This window comes from Indicator indicator, chromosome 13 (assembly GCF_027791375.1).
Source record: "Indicator indicator isolate 239-I01 chromosome 13, UM_Iind_1.1, whole genome shotgun sequence".
Taxonomy (NCBI): Eukaryota; Metazoa; Chordata; class Aves; order Piciformes; family Indicatoridae; genus Indicator; species Indicator indicator.
In genome coordinates, this window is record NC_072022.1 from 5007642 (window position 1) to 5027721 (window position 20080).

At 39.2% G+C, this 20080-nt stretch overlaps 1 protein-coding gene across 1 annotated transcript in view; it reads left to right on the plus strand.

Annotated features, from left to right (window-relative positions):
• The first annotated feature begins 4425 nt into the window (after positions 1-4425).
• The window catches only part of U2SURP (U2 snRNP associated SURP domain containing), a 48117-nt gene continuing 32462 nt past the window's right edge, over positions 4426-20080 (plus strand). The window contains exons 1-6 of the mRNA XM_054386130.1: positions 4426-4507; positions 11743-11790; positions 14433-14531; positions 15630-15744; positions 16215-16348; positions 18250-18317. Of these exons, the coding sequence (XP_054242105.1) occupies positions 4463-4507; positions 11743-11790; positions 14433-14531; positions 15630-15744; positions 16215-16348; positions 18250-18317 (509 nt within the window). The 5' untranslated portion in view covers positions 4426-4462. The remainder of the gene's footprint in view (positions 4508-11742; positions 11791-14432; positions 14532-15629; positions 15745-16214; positions 16349-18249; positions 18318-20080) is intronic.

The following is a 20080-nucleotide window of genomic DNA, read 5'->3' on the forward strand; positions in this document are numbered from 1 at the left end:
TCATCTTGAACTTCCATGCTTCTAAACAGCTGATTAATTTGCACATCTGGGTTCCAGCCATGTAGGGTAATTGACAAGAAGCTGCAGGAGACCTTCAAGAATTAAACCTTCATTTGATAATTGCACAAACACCTGGAAAAACCACTGCAAATTACTGATCTTTCTCAGTCAAAGTCAGATGTTGCCCCATGACTGGATTGCATAATGGAGAAGGCCCAGGGAGGAAAAACCCTAGTGTTCCCTGATAAGACATGTCCCAGGAGAACAGTGGGGTCCTGCAAGGGAAAGCAGCTGCTGAATGGCAGGACTAGAGTAGGAGCTGCATCTGAGGAAAGTAGGGCACTAGCACCAAGAGATGAGGCAACACTGAGATGGCACCAGCGAGGAGACAGAGAGCAGAGCTACAGCAACAACTCTAGGCTGCTGGGAACCTTGGAGCCAAATAGTCCTTTCCTTGCCACCCTCTCTGGCTCCTTTTTGTTATTCTGAGGATCCCTGCTGAAGTATCTCAATTCAGCACAGACTATCTATGCTTTAGCTGTGTGTGCTACTGGTCTCTCATCTCATCTTTGCCTTGCATACTCTCCTCATGCATTGCATACCCATAGCCTCCTAGCAACACATAAGTGCATGGGGCAGCATTCATCTACGTATTTTCAGAATCCTTGCCTAGCCATTTACAGTCTCATAGATGGGAGAAGATGGAGGGTGGAATACAGGAAAATAGGCTGGAACACTGCTGCCTAAGCAATGAGGAAACACCACGCACAGCCTGTGGCTTTAGGGATCTGTGAGCTGCTACCGAGAGCATGAAGTGGCTGAGAGTTACAACCTGTACACTCAGCAGCTACACTTCTGTCCAACTCCTGATCTGCCTGCTTCGTGCTCTCAAACGTGCTTCCTTTGCTATAGAGAATTTCCACAGCACTTTAAATCTTTCCTATTTCCTCACGCCCACCTTTACAAAAAAGATTGCAGTAGTTCAGCTGTGTCCTGGTCTGGGGTGACAGCAACGGAGAGATCTCTGAAACTGGGGAAAAAACAGCCACAGAAAGACAAGGGTAATGCACTGCATCATATAATTTAATTAATGTAACTTAAGTGTTATTAATTAATTTACTATTTATTATTTTTCCTAGCATATTGCCTAATGATATCTGCCATTGTAACAGCAGTTAATAAACAGGTCTGCATGCAATGAGGCCTACTGCATTATAAATATCTAATTATTATTAGCCTACCCTTTCCAGCATTAACTGTCCACAGATTTCTGCATCTTCCTCTCCTTCTGCACCTTCCCTCTCCTCTCCCACCCATTCCTCTCCCATTAAGCCCAAAACACCGACATGTGTTGTCATTCCCTAACTGTACATGAGTGGTACTCTGCTCTTGCAATGTGTTATAAGTAGCACACATTCTGGAATACGGTTAATTCTGAAAAATTTTCTTTAAGAGACAACCTGTGAAACTCTATCTTTCCTGTCTTTCACAGCATGCTTCAAATCCTGATGCTTTTAGTTTTGTGTAGTTTGTTAATTACAAAAGAGCGTAGAGGCTGAGCAGTAAGCAGAAGATTTAAACAATGAGGTGGATAATTAAAAAGAATTAATGAAGTGGACTAAATAAAAGGACTGAGGCCAAATGGAGCACAAATTTTCTAAACATTAGTGGCCCCAGAACTCTGTCATTCCAGGACTTGTTCCTCTTTCCATCTAGATGTTAGTTTTTTATACAGAAATGTCCATCTCTCTTTCATACCAGGTTTATTAATACAGTCCCAGGACTGAGCAGAATCTAGTGCCTCCTCCTGTGGCCCTAAGCATCTCTTTTGTCCAGAACAGGTTCCTCATCTGGTTTGCTTCCAACTCACTGCTGCACCTGAGTCCACCATCATGTTAAAAAAAAAAAAAAAAACAGAAGCAAGTCACAGATGACACTAATTGTGCCTCTGTTAACTAGTGAAGTGGTTATGAAAACAGTGAAAAAGATGGGGAAGGACTTGACTTGGATTCTGAAATAGTAAGATTCTACTTAACCAGTCTCTAAAGCTCCTTGACCAACACTATTTCTTCCTGTGAAAGTGCTCCTCTGTGGGCAAATTTGGGGCTCAAAAAATTCAACAAAGACTGATGAAATTGTCCCCAAATCCTGTAGTCAAGAGGTGACTTTTACTTCTCCCTTCTTTTCTCCAGGCCAGCAGTAAATCCATTTTAAATCTGTGAGATACCTTGGGGTGCTCACAGAAAGCTGTGCAGGTGTTTGAAGAATGGGAGAACTCCAGAGGGGAAATATTAGATCCGATGGTGTCGGCTGTGGGTATAGGAAACACTTTTTAATTGCTTATTGCTGAAGGGAGCTCAACAAACACGTGATATGGCTCGATCCTTAGCTGCCAATCCATTAGCGGTAGAGTTTTCCATGTTATTTTGCAGACGCTGGAACAAGGCTTGAAAGGTGAGGAGCAACGCAGCGCTTCTGCCATGCCTCCTTCCCCTTTATCACATCTGCAACAGCACCGCCTGCTCAGCCGCTCATATGGTTGCCGCGTAAAGCAATCTGCATCTACAGAGCGATCATTATTTTGCTATTTTGTATAACTTAGGAAGTAGAAACCACGTAACGTAATAACCTCCACCCCCTCGCTGCCGAGAAGGAAGAGGAACCGCCAGGGGGCGGGGGGAGGGCGGCTCGAAGGCCCTGCCCTGTGCTGGAGCCTGCGCACACGGCGGTGGGCGGTATGCGCCCGCCTCCTACTGTCCTTGGCAGCGGGGGTGTATGGAGCGGTTCTACTTTGTGCTTTTGTCAGCGCTATTGGTCTGGACTATTGATCCGTGCTTCCCGGGAGACTTTGTTCCCGAGTTTCTTTTTGTGAAGCTGTGGAATTGCTTCCACTAGCTGCCTACTTAGTCCTATTGCGACAGCCAGAGTCGGGACCTGTACTATGACATTAGCCATGAACAGATAGCTACTGGCAGAGCAACACACTCTCGTTGGACTATGTTCCCACGCAGCTGGATGCACACCTGCAGCAGGCAAGGTTTCGTGAGGGGTTTGCCCTCCTCTGTAAACTTCTGGTCCTCACCAGTTGCCCTTGCCCTCCTAACCCTCTCTTTCTGCCTTTCTTTTGCCTTTCTGGGAGCTCCCACTTCGTCCTATGCTAAGATATGTGGGTGACCCTATTAGTGTAGGCTCTACACCCTCCTATTGCTCACAGGGTAGTAGGTGTAGGGAATTGGTGGATTTAAAACTTTAATAAAATTCTGTGTATCTTGTGCCTTTTCCTTAAAGATTATCTCAGCATCTTCAACATTATGATGAGAATCTGTAAAAGCATAGCAATGCAAGACTCATAAATGTAACATGACCTCTGGTTATAACTTCTAGTTAAGCACTGTTCAATAAATTTGCTTTAGCCATGTGTGCTGAAATTCAATAGCTGAGAATTTGCTGTGCTGTCTTTTTGACTAATTATTCCTGGGCTTTACTTGATTTCATGTAGCATTTTGACATTGTGCAAAACAGTATTGTGTTTGATTTTGCTAGGTGTTTAAGGGCAAGTCCTGCCTCCAAATTGTGTGACAATGCACGTATTCAGTGTCTGTGGACATGGGAGTGGTGGATGAGAAGAGCTGAGTAGAATGTCTGAAGCAGAGGAGTCTACAGCAGAGCAACACAGTGTCTGTCTTGCCCAGACTGTCCTGGGTGATGCCTTCCCATCTAAAATACATTTTGGGCCCTTGGTATGCACCAAGAGCACTCCAGGCATTTCCACATGCGTACCCTACAGGACATGTACACCACCCACCTCACAGACCTTCCCAGCACCCTCATAGGAGTCCTGCTACTGCTCATCTCACCTCTGCTTATGTGATGGTGTTAATTGCTGGACAGCCCGAGCTGTTCCGAATCGTCACCTGCTAATGTCTTGTGGGAAAACATCTGGTGATTAAAAAGGTCTCTGTATGACCTGAATAGCCCTCTGCCTTCCAAGGGGCTCAAGCAGTGCGGGTCCCTGCTCTGCGTTTGAATGCCGACTCCTCACGTTCGAGTTTCTCTATCGGGACCGCGGCCCCTTCACAGGGCTTTGTAATGCTGCTGCCGCCTCACAGCGCCGTGCTCAGCAGCACGGCCCGTGCCTGCTGTCAGCCTCAGGCGGGCCACGGAAGGAGCGAGAGGGTGTCCGGCTTGCCGTAACGCAGCTAGTTGGTTGGATTTGGGTTGCCTAGTGCTTTCATTTGGGTTTTCTTCTGCTAACGTGAGAGGAAGACGCCCCGGGGAGACAGAAACACTGCCCGACCTGGTCCCGCCTCTTCGCTGAGCAGACGGTGACGGGCTCCACCCCGTCCAGGCGGATGCCGCCCCATCGGTGGCTCGGCCATCGGCTTCCCGCCTTCCGCTCGCAGGCTCGGTGGGATCGGTGCTCGCTTTCTCCCCTCCAGGCCTGAGCGAGAGGGAAGGCAAGATGGCGGACAAGGCGCCCAGCGGCTCGCAGAAGGCCAGTGGGAAGGTGAGGCCGTTCTGCGGAATGGTTTGCCGGACTGCTCCGCCATCCTGGAGCATGGCCGCCGCCTGCCAGCGCGGCGACGGGGCCCGCAAGTAGGGGGGTGGCGAGGCGCGGGCGGCGCGGCCTGCCCTGTCGCTGCTCTCTGCCTGGGTTGACTGCGGGCCCCAGGAGGGGGTGGGGAGGTGGGAAGGGGGCGGTGCGGCGGGGCCGCGGTCCCGGACCTCTCGCGGGGCATCCCAACTCCCTGGAACCGCCTTGGGCACGTCTCTATTCCCGGCTGGCAGTAGCAGCCTCTTCGTGTCCCCGGCGAAGGGACGTATGGGCGGGCAGGGCGGGAGAGCGGGGACCCGGCGGGGCGCACTCTAACTATAGGCTCGGGTCGTACAGTTTTGGTCGGTCCATCTCCGGTTTCGAACGCAGGCGGTTAGTTAGCCCCAGTATTAACCGTGTTTAATTTCTTTTGTGCTGGGAGTGCTGTTTTCCCAGTGGCCTGAAGCCTGCGTGGAGTCATTTTCCAATTTACGTGGTTGAAGGAAACCCTAATCTGAGATTAGATCTCTTCATTTACTACGGAATTAACAGATTTCACGATATCGCCGTGGCGTTCCCCGCTCTTTTCGCTGTATCCGGTCTACTTCCTGTAGTTACTGTTGGGTTTGTAGACAAGAAATCCAGGTAGTGCAGGAGTTGTGGCAAACTTGTCCAGAACTGTGTGCTGAAACCAGTGCCTGGTTGGCTGCGGGTAATAACAGCACAGAGCTGCCTGCTAAGTGTGCTCTCCTGCCAAGAGAGTAGAGGGTAAGATGTGTTTCGGGGTATGGACAGGCAGCTTGATGGTTTGATTAGTGGCACTTCTTTCACTCGGATTTATGGCAGGTTTTAGGCCAGAAGTAAATAAATCCTCAGGTTGTGCGATTTGTGTTTGTCTAAATCAGTCGAGGGAGAAGCCACGATTTGGCTCAGGAATTTCCAGTGCATATAGCACATCTGTATAAAGTTTTTAATTTTTAATGCATTTTCGTATTCAGCTAACACAGGACTTATTTTTACTTTTTTTTTTTGTTTGTTTGTTTGTTTTTTGTTTTTGTTTTTGCTGCTAGGAAACTAGCTGAAATGTAGAGGGGCCGAGAGCCTTTGCTTATTTACCCAGTTGGCGTTCCTAGAGTGGGAGAGTTAATTTTTGTTTCTTTTTTATGATCTATTTCAAATACTGCCAGTAAACTTTTCTTTTTGCATCATGCTTGGAACTGCCAGTGAGAGCTGGACAGAAAACTTCAGTAGGTCTTAATTTATGGAGAGTGGCTTCCAGGGAATATGACATTTTGACAATTCAAGTAATATTAGATGTAGACTAATAATGTATTATTGATTATTGTGACTGGTACAGAAAACCAACCCAGATGTGAGCCATTTATTTTCAATTACATCATAGACATTTTTGTTTCGTTATTTACTATTTCTGTACTGATGATGTTTTATTTTTTTCAAACATGAACTAATAATTAATTTGTAAGAATTGTTTTATGTCCTAGATTTCAGTTACGCAGAGGTATATGCAGACGTCTAACTTCTCATACTGTCATCCATCCCATTGAAGTCAGTGGGACTACTAGAGAATGTAAGGTTAAATGTGCATTAATCAGTTGAGCCCTGCTGAGGAGGTCCTGTATCTTACCATCTTTGTGCAGTTCCCTCTCAACCCTTAATTTCCCAATGCTCATATGATGCGTTCCCAGTAGCCTTTTCCCATTCTAGATGTTACTTGTTTTGTGTTGTTATTTTTTATTTTATGTACCAAAGAAATGACTGATAGTACGTACCTGGATCTATGAGCATGTTTTTTGATGAAAAATGAAGTAAGACATTCCTAGATCTTGGGATTTATTTCCTTCAACTTCAACTTTTTTTGGGAATACTGAGGTGTGTTTTGTCATGCCATGAATGCTCGTAGTATATGTATCCATAGATTTTAGGTGTCTGCAAAACCAAGTACGACATAATGCTACTGAAGTTTGTAATATTTTTATTTTTCTTAATTAACTTATGCACAGATAACAGTGTGCATTTTTAGTTGAGCCTCTATGAAAATGTTCATTGTTTAAAAATCTAAGCAAATAACTATTTTGCTTGCATTCTTAAGGCAATTATTTAACAAACATTTGCATTTAAAGAATTGTATTAAGATTAATGTAGTTGCATATTGAAGTCTTAGGCTACATTTCTTTCTGGGGCATTGTTGTAACAGTGGTTGATGCAAGTTGTAACAGTTGTTGTACTTGCAAAGTAAATACATCTTGTAGACTACCTAGGATATGTTTCAGTGGCAATTCCAAGATGTGCCTTCGTTGCTTTCTAGTCTACCTCATGGGAAGACACAGTGATGTTCTATTTTCTGTATTCTGTGGAGAGCTGTGGCCTAGCAGTTGAAGGCTTTAATGCTTATAGTAAGATACAGTTCCTCCTCTTCAGAACTTACGGTATTTGTTCTTCAGCTTTAGTGCTCAAGTACTGATTTTGAACATCTAGCCAATTATTTTGTTTTATAGTGTAAAGTCAAGCTTGTTTCAGTCAGGCATTATCTGTTTGATGTACTATTTGAAAATTGTTGCTGGAGATACCACAGTTCCAGGAGCACCCATTGCCTGTGTCTCTGTGGTTGACAGTATCTGTGGCCTTCCAGTATCTGAAGGGGGCCTACAAGAAAGCTGGGGAGGGACTTTTTAGGATATCAGGTAATGACAGGACTAGGGGGAATGGAATAAAGATGGAAGTGGGGAGATTCAGGCTGGATGTGAGGAAGAAGTTCTTCCCCATGAGAGCCTGGAATGGGTTGTCCAGGGAGGCCCCATCCCTGGAGGTGTTTAAGGCCAGGCTGGATGAGGCTCTGGCCAGCCTGATGTAGTGTGAGGTGTCCCTGCCCATGGCAGGGGGGTTGGAACCTGATGATCCTTGTGGTCCCTTCCAACCCTGACTGATTCTATGATTCTATGACAGTCAACTGTCAACTTCTGAATACATTTGATAGTCTCTGATGTGGAATGTGTTGCCAAAGCATCACCTATTCCTTTGTCATTTTGAGATTAGGGTAGCAAGAGAGGTCCTTGAGATGTCCAGAAATATAGATAGGAAAGAAGGATGAAATTAAGGAAGAGAAAATAGAGATTCCCCAAGACTGCACAGCAGGTCAGTGTGGGATATGATTCTGAAATGGCAGGTATTAATTATGTTCAGTTGTCTTTGTGACTTAATGAAATATTAGATGCTCAACGGCTCTACCATTTTCTTATTTTATCTTACGAGAATAGTGATTGGATTGCATGCTCACTGCTCTTCCATATAATACTATACAAATTGGGTTCAATGTGGCAGAAGAGATTATCCGCTTGGACCAAGTGGGTTTCCCTATTTCATTCTTAAAAGAAATTGTTCTAACAGCATTCCTTGATCTTAAATGCATTTCTCAGGTTTTTAAGTAAGTTAGGTTTTAATTAAATGTTGAAGAACGGGAATTACTTGCTTGTGAATGGACAGCTTTCCTTGGGAAGCTAAAGCCCATGAAGAGCAGCAATGTAAACTCAGTATGTGTTGAATTCCAGTTAGATGATGAAACTCATCATCTTTAACTTCCCTATGATATTGTTCAGTGGACGACCAGGAGCATAAGACAGCTTGATAGAGAAAGGAAGAATTAAAAAGACAAGCCGTGCTGGAAACTCCCTGCCTTTGCTGGATACCAGTATCTTAATTTAAGCTGTGATTCTGTGTCTCTTTCTTTGTATCAGTGCTGACACAAACCAGTCCTAGTCTTATCTACTTTTTCCGCCCAAATATTATCCTCTTCAGTTGATTTGGTATGATTTTTTCATGGGTAGGAGCCTGCAATGAACTGGGAACTGGCTTGGCTGAACCTCCCCAACTCTTCTTTCCAGATGGTTAGTTAGATTGGGAAAAGTGATCTAGGTTGATGTGACCAGTGGTCAAGTGTGGGGGCAGAATCAGTGGAAGGTGTGGAAACAGGGCAAGAGAGTCTTACATTAGACTTTCTTCTAAGCACTTTACCCTGAGGCTCTTAGGTTTTGCAAGGGCATGTTTAAGTTGTAGCCATTACAGCTGTAAAAACGGCATTCAGCATTTGGAAGGCCTTGGGATTGTCTTCTGAGTTTTATTGGCAGCTTTTGTTGCTTTTTGTTGTTTCACTAAATGGCACTGGTATTGATTAAAAAAAAAGTTTACTTATACAACATATTTTAAATATTTATTAAATAATATGATCATACCAGTTTTGCTCAGAGACTGATAAATTTTGAGAAACTTCTGAAGAGTTGGATTTTTGGGTGCTTGCCTCTTGCACTGCTGACAGGAAGGAAGATTTGGGAGAGCAGTTGTCTCTTCTGTTTTCTTTGAAAGTTGCCATGAAACTGGAAGGAAATTTAAATATCAGAATCTGAAAGAAGGCTGTCTGCTTTGGCTTTCTGATAAGATTTTTTCATAAGTCTCACTTGTATGGTCATTTGAGGATTTTTGAAATTAGGTTGTGTTTTGGTTTGTTGTTTTTTTTTTTTTTTTTTGCAGCTTGGATAGACTCAGTAATGGAGCTTTGAGTGACTGTATTTTACTGCAATGCCATTTCAGCAGCCTGCATTGCTACTTGGTTATGCTGGCAAAATTCTTTGAGGGGTCCTGTGTAGTGAAAGTAATCCAACTGGAAAATAGTCTGATTAAAAAAAATGCAACAGGAAAGATAGGTTTCATGCAGAGTGATAGAGGCACTGAATTGGGAGCATAGACGTTTATGCTGGCAATGATTGAAATATGAACTCATCACATTTTTTCTGCCAGTGTTTTTTGAACATGAAGAAGCTATAGTATCTCAGACATCATCAGGTACAGGACAGAGCTTGGGGTATGCTTCTCTGAACAGTTAGTTCAGCTGTGCTACTTAACATGATGAGAAGAGATAAAAATAATCGTGTTCCAGTTTTCAACACAGATGGGCAACATATTCTGAAGTGCTCCTGAGTGTTAGAAAGACGCTGTGATTCCGTGAAGTTAGCTCAGCTGGTATAACTCTTAAGGAAACAAAATTGCTTCTTTTTTTTCAAGGCAGATAGCAATGGATGCAAAGCACAGTGCTGAGAGATTTTTTAATAGCTGCCTTAGAAACTGGCAGATAGCAATGTATAATTTTGTCAAGATTCTTTTCATCTTGTGATTTGTGGGTACAGTTGCTTGGATGGTCAGAAGCAGTACCAATTATATGACATGAACTTACAGAAAAGAGGAGGAGACCTTAAAAATTGTAGAAATTCTGTTGCTCAGCTAACATTTGCAGTGCTTGCTTGCTTGCTTTACAGTGCTGGGATCACTGTTGGTGGTTTGGAGAGCACTGCTGTACTGCTGGCTCAGTGACTGTTAGCCCACAGAATCTCTGTGTGCCAACATGTATTGAAAGCCTTTCTGAGCAGTATCATCTGTTCTATTGCTGGAGAAACTTTTAAGTTCTTCTTCAGGGTATTGAGTGTTGGTACCGATTGTTACTCTGTCTAATGCCTTTTTTGTTGTCCTTCAGCACCCATCCTTATTGGAGGGTGTTGCTTTCTCAAACTTCTGTAAATGAAACAGATGTGTAGAAACTAATTTCATTCTGCAGTTGCCAGACAACCTCCTTCCCCCATGTAGTGCTAGGTCTTAAGGCTTTTAGTACACCAAACCAAGACAGCATTTTATTGGCCCACCTTTGAGATTTATTTTTTAGCTTCAGGTCTGAAATTTATTTTTTGAAGGTGGAATAGTAACTGATGCGGTAGTTGCCACAGGGTGGCAGCTGGCAGGAGGCAGACTGCAGTTTTCATGCTCTGAAATTCTTTTGCACAGTGTCTTTCTTTTATCTGTGTGATAAAAGATTATCTATGTGATACATCATAAGCTCTGAGGGAGCACAGGTTTTGATAAGCTCCCTTTCTGCATATGCAGAATTGTGAATGACAGGTTACTGTTACTGATGAATAACAGGCAGTTCTGAAGCACAGGGAGTTCAATGTGAAATAAAGGAAAAATGCAGTCAGTGGTATTAGTAAAAAATGATTGTGATATTTGCTTCCGTGTGTAATTTAATGAACTCTACTGGTACACATGAAAAAAAGTTTCAACTTCTGTGCAAAGGTATGCCTTGTGACTACTGTGCAGTGTTGCAGGTAAGTAGATAGGGGAAGTTGTTGAAAGTAAGACATAATTGGTGTGGTTTCGTTTGAGTTTTTTTCCCCATTTGTCTTAAAATGCCAAATATATTCCTACAAATTTTTCACTTCTGCCTTTTAAGAGTTGTGTATTTGTGTCTGTCTTTACATTTGTGGACTTATCCATAGGTAAATAACTCTGTCTTGAAAACAAGGTTTAGTAAATTATCTTCCTGAGTAGCACTCAGTGCTTGTCTGTTTCAGAAGACTGGTGATGAGCACTGTCTACTATTATTTCTGGTAGAAAAGTAGTAGTGTTCTGTAACTAATGAACAGATTTCAGCTAATATAAGTGTTCTGTTTTGACTGAAATTTCAATTTAGATATGAATAGTTTCTCAGGCAATTATGTCTTAGTAGCAGATACGCCAGTGAGTTTTTGTGGAATTTGGTCATTAAGTAATTTAAAAACGCATTCAGTCCTGCTTGTTGTGATGTTCTCTATCACTTAAACGCATTTAAAACCTGAATTTAAAAAAACCTGTGCAAACTTCTTACATATGCTGGTTTATATGTTTCAGTTACAGTATGAAGTAGTAATCAGCACATACAACTTTGACTCTGTGTAGTTGAAGTGACCAGCTTCCATCTACACATAACATATTAAAAGCAGTTTTGGAAATTATTTTATAGTAAGGCAAATATAGTCAAGCACTTCATGTAATCTTTAACAGCCTTTACTGATAACTAGTGCAGATTAAGTGTAATGAACCTATTTTTTTTTTCCTTGCAATGGTGTTAGCAGAATGTTTATAACATCCAGCTGTGGAAATTTAGGTGTTCCTAATGGTAGCAAGAACAGTCTCTCTTTAATCTTTTATTTGCCACATACTGACATTGATCACGCTGTGACCTTGTTCAGATATATTATTAAAATACATGACATGTATCTTTGTTCTTGTATGTTTGGATATTGGAGTTGAAATGAAAATCACATTTGGAGAACTGGTCAAAAAAACCCTGAGATTTTCTGTGCCTCACCTCCTTTTCATTCTCTCTTCAGGTCAGAGCGCCAGATGCAGTACATACCACTGGATCTACTGATGCACACGTAAGTCCAAAATATTTTAGTAACAGCAAGAAACCAAAACTCAAGCAAAAATAAAACAAATCGCAAAAAATCTGACAAACCCACAAGCTCAAAATAGGCCTCTTCTCTAAGTAAAACTCCTTGCTGCAAGTTGACTCTGATGCATTTGCGTATCTAATCTGTAGGAGTTTGTAAATGAACCATTGATTTTCATGTTTAAAAATATTCCTTGAAACTTTGAAACAACAACTAGTGTAGGAAGCTCTGCTGTGTGATACTGCTTTCAGAATAGATACTTGAACAGGAGGAAGCTGTAAGGACTCTGGATATGTTTATCTTTCTACCTCAGAGTATCTCAAAATATGATGTGATTAATTGCAAGATTCATTGTATAATAAAGTATATGTTTTTATATACACTTGTCTTCTCAAAAATAAGATAGTGTGGCCCTAATTTCATCCTTTGTCCCCTGCCCTTTCTTTTTTCCTCTAATAGAATAATTACCTAGTTTACCCCCCAGCCCCTGCAAAATGCTTTGCCTAGTCATGTGGTTGGTACAGTACTTGGAGGCCTACCTGTTTCTGAGCTAAAATGAAAACAAACAGCAAGAACCAGAGTGCTAATACCAGACAATTCATTCTGTGGTTTGGAATTTCTTCAAAATTTCCATTTGATTTTTGTATATGAAAAAGTCAATTACCAGTTGTTAAATTGCTTGTAAGCTGACATTATTCAAGTTGTGATAGCAGAAACTTTTCATAAAGAAATAGGTTCTTTTATTGGTTTGATTACTTGTTACAATTTAGAAAATTACTCATAAGTCTTTTGAATGTGTTGTATTGTTGACGGAACTAGGATTTCAGTATTTTGTGCCTTCTTATAGTCAGTGCAACATTACAGTTAGCGGGGAGTCTGCTTTCACACTGTACCTCAGCTACAAGTTTTCTCTTTGCTTTCATCATTTGCTTTGCCCTTTTCACTGTATTATTTTCCATTTTGTTGTTTTAGAGTTATGTCATTAGGACGTGTATATTCATGTGGTTGATCTGTGGGTATCCTGTAACATTACTGTGAAAGACTGTTTTCTGATGACAGGATAAGCCTTGGGCAATAGTGTGGTATTTGTTTTGTCTGCATTGCTGTGCCTTAGCAATATGGCTCTTTTTGCTTATGTTGTATATTGTCTATCATAATGAAATATAAGCTGATGTATTTCAAAGAATAGGAAAACTGGTTTCTATTAACTTGAGCATACAAATAAATGAAAAGCTCCTGATAAACCTATTGTAGCAGCTTATGTTAACATAGTGTCCTAAACCAGATAAGTCACAGACAACACTGCATTAGTTTGTAACTGATAGTTTTCCTTTTAATGCTGGAGGGAACATTTTTCAAAGACCTATGAGTTATTGTGGTCATATACCTGGCACAGATGTTAAGAGATGTTTGTGATACTAATCAAGGATTATAAACTGAAGGTATTTCAAACAATTGTTTCTCTCAGTACTTTTTTGGGGTAAACATTCTGAAGCTGATAAGAGAAATAAAACTCTTGACAAAGAAAATTATTCCTAGAGGAATCTCTTTCTGCAGTTGATATGTGGATTTAATTTTTTTAACAATATGACGATTAATTTGTTCACCTTGTTTGTCTTGATGTTTTATTAAATTGAAGGGGGATTTTTGTTGGTTTTGGTTTTGTTTGGGATTTTTTTGGTAATTTTATAAAGAGCTGTCATCACAAAAATGAAGCGTTAGTTTTAGGCATCAGCGTGTAATAGCATTAAAAATATTTTGAAAATGAAGGTTAATAGCTTTTGCTTTAGTCTTCTGGGGCTTTTTTCTTGTTCTTCTTGTACTTCTCTATGAATTACTATGTTAAACTAGGAATTGTTTCCTTCCCATTGCCCTTCTTCTTTCCTTCCCATTGCCCATGTATTTCCTATCTCAGTGCTTTACTGTCTGTTAACTACCTAAACAGAATCTTATGAATTCTAATTCCGTATTCTTCAGAAATAACTGTTATGCGGAGTCTTTCCTTCAGGGTTTCAAGAAGTGAGGAATGGAGGTTAAAATAACTAAAATATAAGCTTAATGTGAGGTATTTCCCTTAACTAGTAGTTGAAAACCTTGGGAACGTGTTTTCTTTCCCAGGCAAAAATACTACATTTAACATTGAAGTACAACTGAAATTTCACATCACCTTTGTTCATCAGTTACACCTCTCAATCTTGCACAAAGGTTCTTCTCACCAAAAATAGTCAGAAAAGCTTTTAGAACCTTTCTTTGGTTGTTTTTTTTTTTTTCTCCTCTGGAAATTACAGTGATCAAGAAGGAACTGTAGTGCAAAGCATGTATTTCCAAAGGTTGAGAAACTCTGTGTTCTATAGTGATAAGATCTCCAGATTCTTTCAGCAGGTACACTTCAGATTTCAGCTGTATTTGAATGGTGCATTTAAAACCTCATTAAACCAAGGATGATTTAAGAAACCATACATTTAATTTTGTTGTTGTGTTAGATAATGGCAAGTTTAGAGAGAAGTGCCAGAAGCCTATTGTTTTTGTTTAGGTTAAATAATTACAGGCAGAAAGTTTTTGGTCTAGATCAAGGTAAAAAAGAAACATTTTAATGAACAGTTTAATGTTTTTTGGTCTTTTTACAGCCTGTAATGGAAAGCAAACTTAAAGCATTCAGTATTGGCAAAATGAGTGCTGCCAAACGGACTCTGAGCAAGAAGGAGCAAGAAGAATTAAAAAAGAAGGTAATGGCATACGGTGAAAATTGTATGCAGAGCTGAAACAAATATGCTTTCAGATTGCAACCAGGTTTATTGCCAAATTTTTTTGTTTTGGTAATGTAGCTTTCTGTGAGTGGAAGTGAATTATGTTTTGAATATTTGATTTGTTCTTGGTATCCATGGCATTAAGATAGAGAGGCTTGCTTCTCTGTTCCTTCTGTGAGAAATCAAGTTCTCTGGCTTCTTGAAATACTGGATTACAGCAGTCCATTGATGTTCTGTTGCTGGAAATGAAGGCAGTCATCTTTCAGCTCTCCAAACCTAACATTAAAGTAGTTTCTCTTCTTCCTTTGCTCTCTGGTAGTTCAGTAATCAGAATACCTGTCATCTCTGAAATTGTTTCAATACACATCCTTGTTATCCTGTAAAACATATCTTTGTCTAATGACTTTTTAAAATTTTATGAAAACATTAACATTTGATACTGGTTTTTGAGGTACTCAGAGATGTAAAATTTTAGCAAGTATGTAGCTTGTAGTTTGTAAAGTGGAAGTTTTAAATATGTTGGGCTTTGAACTCTGCATAAAACTTTTACTGTATTTCAGTGGGATAACTCTTCCGAAGTTGTTGGAAATGCTATCCTAAAGAAACACAGTAGTGATAAATTTAGTCTCTCCCTCAGTTTTATTAAGTGGTTGCATTAACTTCTCTGGGAAATACATAAAAGTGATCCTGTCATTAATATCATTCAGGCACATGGCCTGATTGTGATGGGTAAGATGGAACAGCTGCTGTTTTCTGATGCTTAGGTCAACAAAACTTCAGTCTCATGCTGGTCTTTCATGTGATCTTTGTTGTTTGGTGTCTTTTGAATCTTAAATTGCCATGTAAACTCTTGTAAATGAACAGTCATATTTGAGCATATTTGCTTGACATAAATGGGAAGAACACAACACATAATTTCTCAGAAATATGAATTCTGTCCAAAATTAAAACTCATTTGATGCAGCTTGTAGCATGAACTCTAGAAAATAAAAAGTAATCTCACATAGCTCATTGAAGAATAACTGTAGTGAAGGTTGTTCTGTGATGATAGTAAATAGATTAACATTTGCTGTGTAGGAGGATGAGAAGGCTGCTGCAGAAATTTATGAAGAATTCCTTGCTGCCTTTGAAGGAAGCGATGGTAATAAAGTGAAAACATTTGTAAGAGGAGGAATCGTTAATGCATCTAAAGGTATAACTAATCTTATTTTGGGGGTGGTGTTCACTTGGCTTTGAGTAAAGATGAACATTGGCTTTAAATTGCATGTCAAAATTAATATTTCATTAGAAGCAACAAAGGAAACTTGATGCTAAGAATCACAAAATGCATCAGGTTGGAAGCGGCCCTCAAAGGTCATCTTGGCCAACCCCCTGCAGGGAGCAGAGTCATATCCAACTAGATAACGTTGGTCATGGGCCCATCAAGTTGTCTTTTAAACTTCAGAGGAAAAAATGCTTTGTTTTGAAATAAATATTTGTTCTTTTTCTTAATACTAAAAGATGTTAAATTATGGAAAGTTTCTATTATTGCTTCTTTTTTTTTTTAATGAAATAATACATTGAATTGAATAAACAAGACTAAAGAAGACCAACATGCTTATAATGATCAATATTGTGCAGCACTGGTTAATAAATTTGTTTTTAATTTACCTTTAATTTCAGAGGAGCATGAAACAGATGAAAAACGGGGTAAAATCTATAAGCCTTCATCACGGTTTTCAGATCAAAAAAATCAACCAAGCCAGCCATCTAATGAGAAGCCTCCATCCCTCTTAATGATAGAAACGAAAAAGCCTGTAAGTTTCTTACTTGAATGTTAACCCTATTCTTGGAAAGTATTTAGAAGTGCTTAGAGAAAGGTGTGTGATCTTGCAGAGTAGTTCAATCTGCATTTATCACATACTAAGAGAAGAGAAATTTTGATTTGTTCAGTCTCATGGCAGATAACATGATGAAATGCAGAGGTCCAGTAGCCCTGTATCCAGCATGGTATACCTAGTACTGTGCTTTGATTTGGCTGCTGTATACTTTTACTCTTTTTCTGCTAATTGAGACAGACTTCTCATGAATACAGATTTACTGACTGTTGCAGTGTAACAGTCTCTCCAATTCTGAGAATTTGTGAAGTTCTAGAAGCAATTCCTGCTGCCATCTGTTTTTAGGTTTTTGTAATGTAAAATTGGGGAAAAAAAAAAAAAGGGAAAAAGAGAGAGACCTTTGCATTGATCCAAGTTTTTCTTGGTGACGTTTTTTGAATTATTTTTTTGTGGTGGTGATTGACAGTCCACATAGCTCTTTTAAGTTGTTCCAAATAAGTTGTAGAACAACACCTCCTTGTTATTTAATTTGACTTCTGCATGGTTTGACACATTTTGTTACTTTTTATGATGAAATCTCAATCTAATGGAAATATTACCAAGAATTTAACCTTGAAGTCAGATGATACTTACATATAATTACTGTTACTACTGTATATGTGTAATGTGTAATTAATGTCTTAGATGTCTTTAAAATGTCTTATAATAGAGCTTACTATAATTTTTAAGCTGAAGCGATAGATACATGGTATGGCCTGTTAGGGTGGGGAGTGAAATGTGATGTGATAATTGTGGGTAATCCCATCCTAGCCTCCTTCCAGCTTTAAACAAAACTCAAGATTTAGATTAGTGGGGTAATACTGGATGGCAGGTTTGATTTTCATCATGTGTAAAGCTCTACAGTTACAGAAATTGTAGCATTTTTTATTATGCTGAGCTCTGTTCTGTCATATGCAAGTGTTTGTACTGTGAGAATATTAGCACTTCTCAAATTTGTCATAAATACTTACCAAGTAATGCAGTTTACTCACTTGCCCTGTCCAATGGTAATTGAAGATAATGAGGTAAAAATGATTTTATTTATTTGGCAGACCCTCCCCAAAAACAAAAACAAACAAACAACTTTGCCTGGGGTGAGTAGGAAGTCCAGTTTTTCCAAAGCTGTAGTGTGTAACACAATAAATATTTTGTATGTCTGCCTATTGGAAACGTTTTTCATTTAAATTTCGTTATATAAAACAATGTTGTTGAAGATAAGAATTCACAAGAGTATAAAAAAAAATTACAATATCCATATTCTTTGTCATTCAGGAGTGTTTTTTCTGAGGATCTTGAACTGTTTAGAGTAACTGTTTCTTCAGATCTATATTTATATCTGAAGGAAGCAAGAGAAGAAAATTCCTTTCTCAGAATATTCATGGATAAAATAATTGAATATATATATGTAAAGTAATTTACATATATATGTAAACACATCAGTTTAATCAGAGCATGATGGTTTGCTAGGGACGTAGCCAGCTTCAAAATTTCTGAGTGGAGCAACCTGACAGATAATTTAAATTTGTTATAGATAGAGTAGAAAATACATGCTGCGTAATGATGAGAAGTAACAAAAATTAGTTTAAGCTATCCTTAATTTTTCTAGCTTTGTGTTTGATAGTACTTGGTCTTAATGTTTTCAAGTCTTATTTGTTTGTTGTGGTTTTGGTTGTTTTATTTTTTGTTTGGTTTTTTTTAATTTCTCTAGTAGTCTACTTGTTTTGAAACCTGTAGGTAAAATATGCATGGAGATTGTGTAAAATTTTGTTATATACATGAAATTCATATTTTTTGTTTAATTTTATCTGCTCAAATGTTGGCTGATGTATCTTTAATTTCAGCCTTTGAAGAAAGGAGAGAAGGAAAAGAAAAAGAGTAATTTGGAACTTTTTAAAGAAGAATTAAAGCAGTAAGTTTGACTAGTTTTTACTGTAAATAAAGAAGACATAATATCTTTACTTTGTTTTTATTATTCTTGCTAAACTGTTCCCCAAATGCTTGTGGAGTGGCATAACTTAATTCAGTGGCTATGATAATTCAACAGGCCAGGAACACATGGTGGTACATGCTCAATATAGGTGGCTGTGATTTGTCTGTATAAGCAGTTGCCATCTAACTAGATCTTTGGTGTTCCTTGATAATCCTGCCCTTTCTCACACTGATTTGTGACCAGTGATCAAAAGTGATCAAAAAACAAACCAAGAAAGCCCAGTATGCTGGCTTAAATGTTTGTTGAAATGAATGGAATTCCTTACATGCCAGAGATGTTTGATTGTGACCTTTGAAACAGCTTGGTCCTGCCTACCTAAGCAGAATATTAGAGTAATTAATCAAAAACTCCATATAAATGTGTAAAGTATTTCAGAGATCCCCCTAAATGAATTACTAGCTGTTTGCAAAACTTTGCAGGATGTTTTTTGGATCAGTTAGGTGTCAAGAGAAGCTTTGATAATTGAAATAACCAACCATCTACCAGGATTAAAAATGGAAACCTAGGAAATTGTTGTCAAGTATGTTGCTTACAAGTGGAATTTAGGTTGCAATTTGTTACAAATTAGGAAGTGTGAGCCTGTAAATGAGAATACTTTTTAACATGGTCTCATCCATTGTTAAAGTTAGATACAGCAAGACAAGTAGGTACTGTGATGGATGAGGATGTCCAGGTTTTATGTGTTGGCTTTTGATGGGGATGCAGCGAAGAGCTTAGTAGCAAACTAAAATGCGTATCAGGCTTGGGAAGAATAAGTTTTGCCAGCATCTCTACAACTATATGCAAATGAATTGTAATATGAAGTTGGGGTTTTGTATTAATGCAGAAGTAAGACTTGTGATAAAGATGTATTTCAGCTTGCGTAGTTTTAAACACAAGCTGAACAGTGGTTAGAAAGCAGAGTCTGTCTTTTGAATGCATAATACAACAGAACAAGCAATGTACGTATATTGAGTATAACTGAGTGCAATATAAAATTTGTACTGCATTATAAATCCATAAATGGCTTTTGTGAGTAGCATCTGAACTTCATTAGGTGATGTGAATTAATTTGGCAGCCTTGATTTCCTAGTATACAATATCTTCATATTTAAGAGACGAAAGATTGAAGGCCAAACTACAGAGAACTGAGTAGTTATTTGTGTGAATAGTGTCCTCAGAGATATAAACTGAGATAAGGTCCTGTTTGTTCTAGAAACAGTCATATGGAGGTGTCTGCTACCCTACAAGGTGGCAGCCTATATGAACAAATTTCTTAGGTACGTTAGGAGAAGAAATAGAAATTAAGGAGTTGTATGCATCATGAAAAGTCATCTTGACAGTCAATGGATCTCTGGCTCTTGGATGTGGAATTCAGGTCTCTTTTTTTTTTTTTTTTTTTTTTTTTTTTTTTTTTTTTTCAGGGAACAGTTCTTATTTCTGGTTTTATAAACTGGTTCTGAAACCAAGTCAATTTTGTTTGAGGTTAAAATACTCTGACAGTATCAGTGAGGAAGCATGCAGGTGGAATAATTCTGATAGATACATTCCAGTTGATTAAACAGAAATTCAGACATACCATCAATTTGGAATTTTTTACAAGCCTGGTGTTTAGTATTAAAAATTCTTCTAACTCTACAGTGGATTGAAAACTTTAGATTAAAACTCTCAAAATGGTAGTAAGTTGTGACTTTTGTTAAACC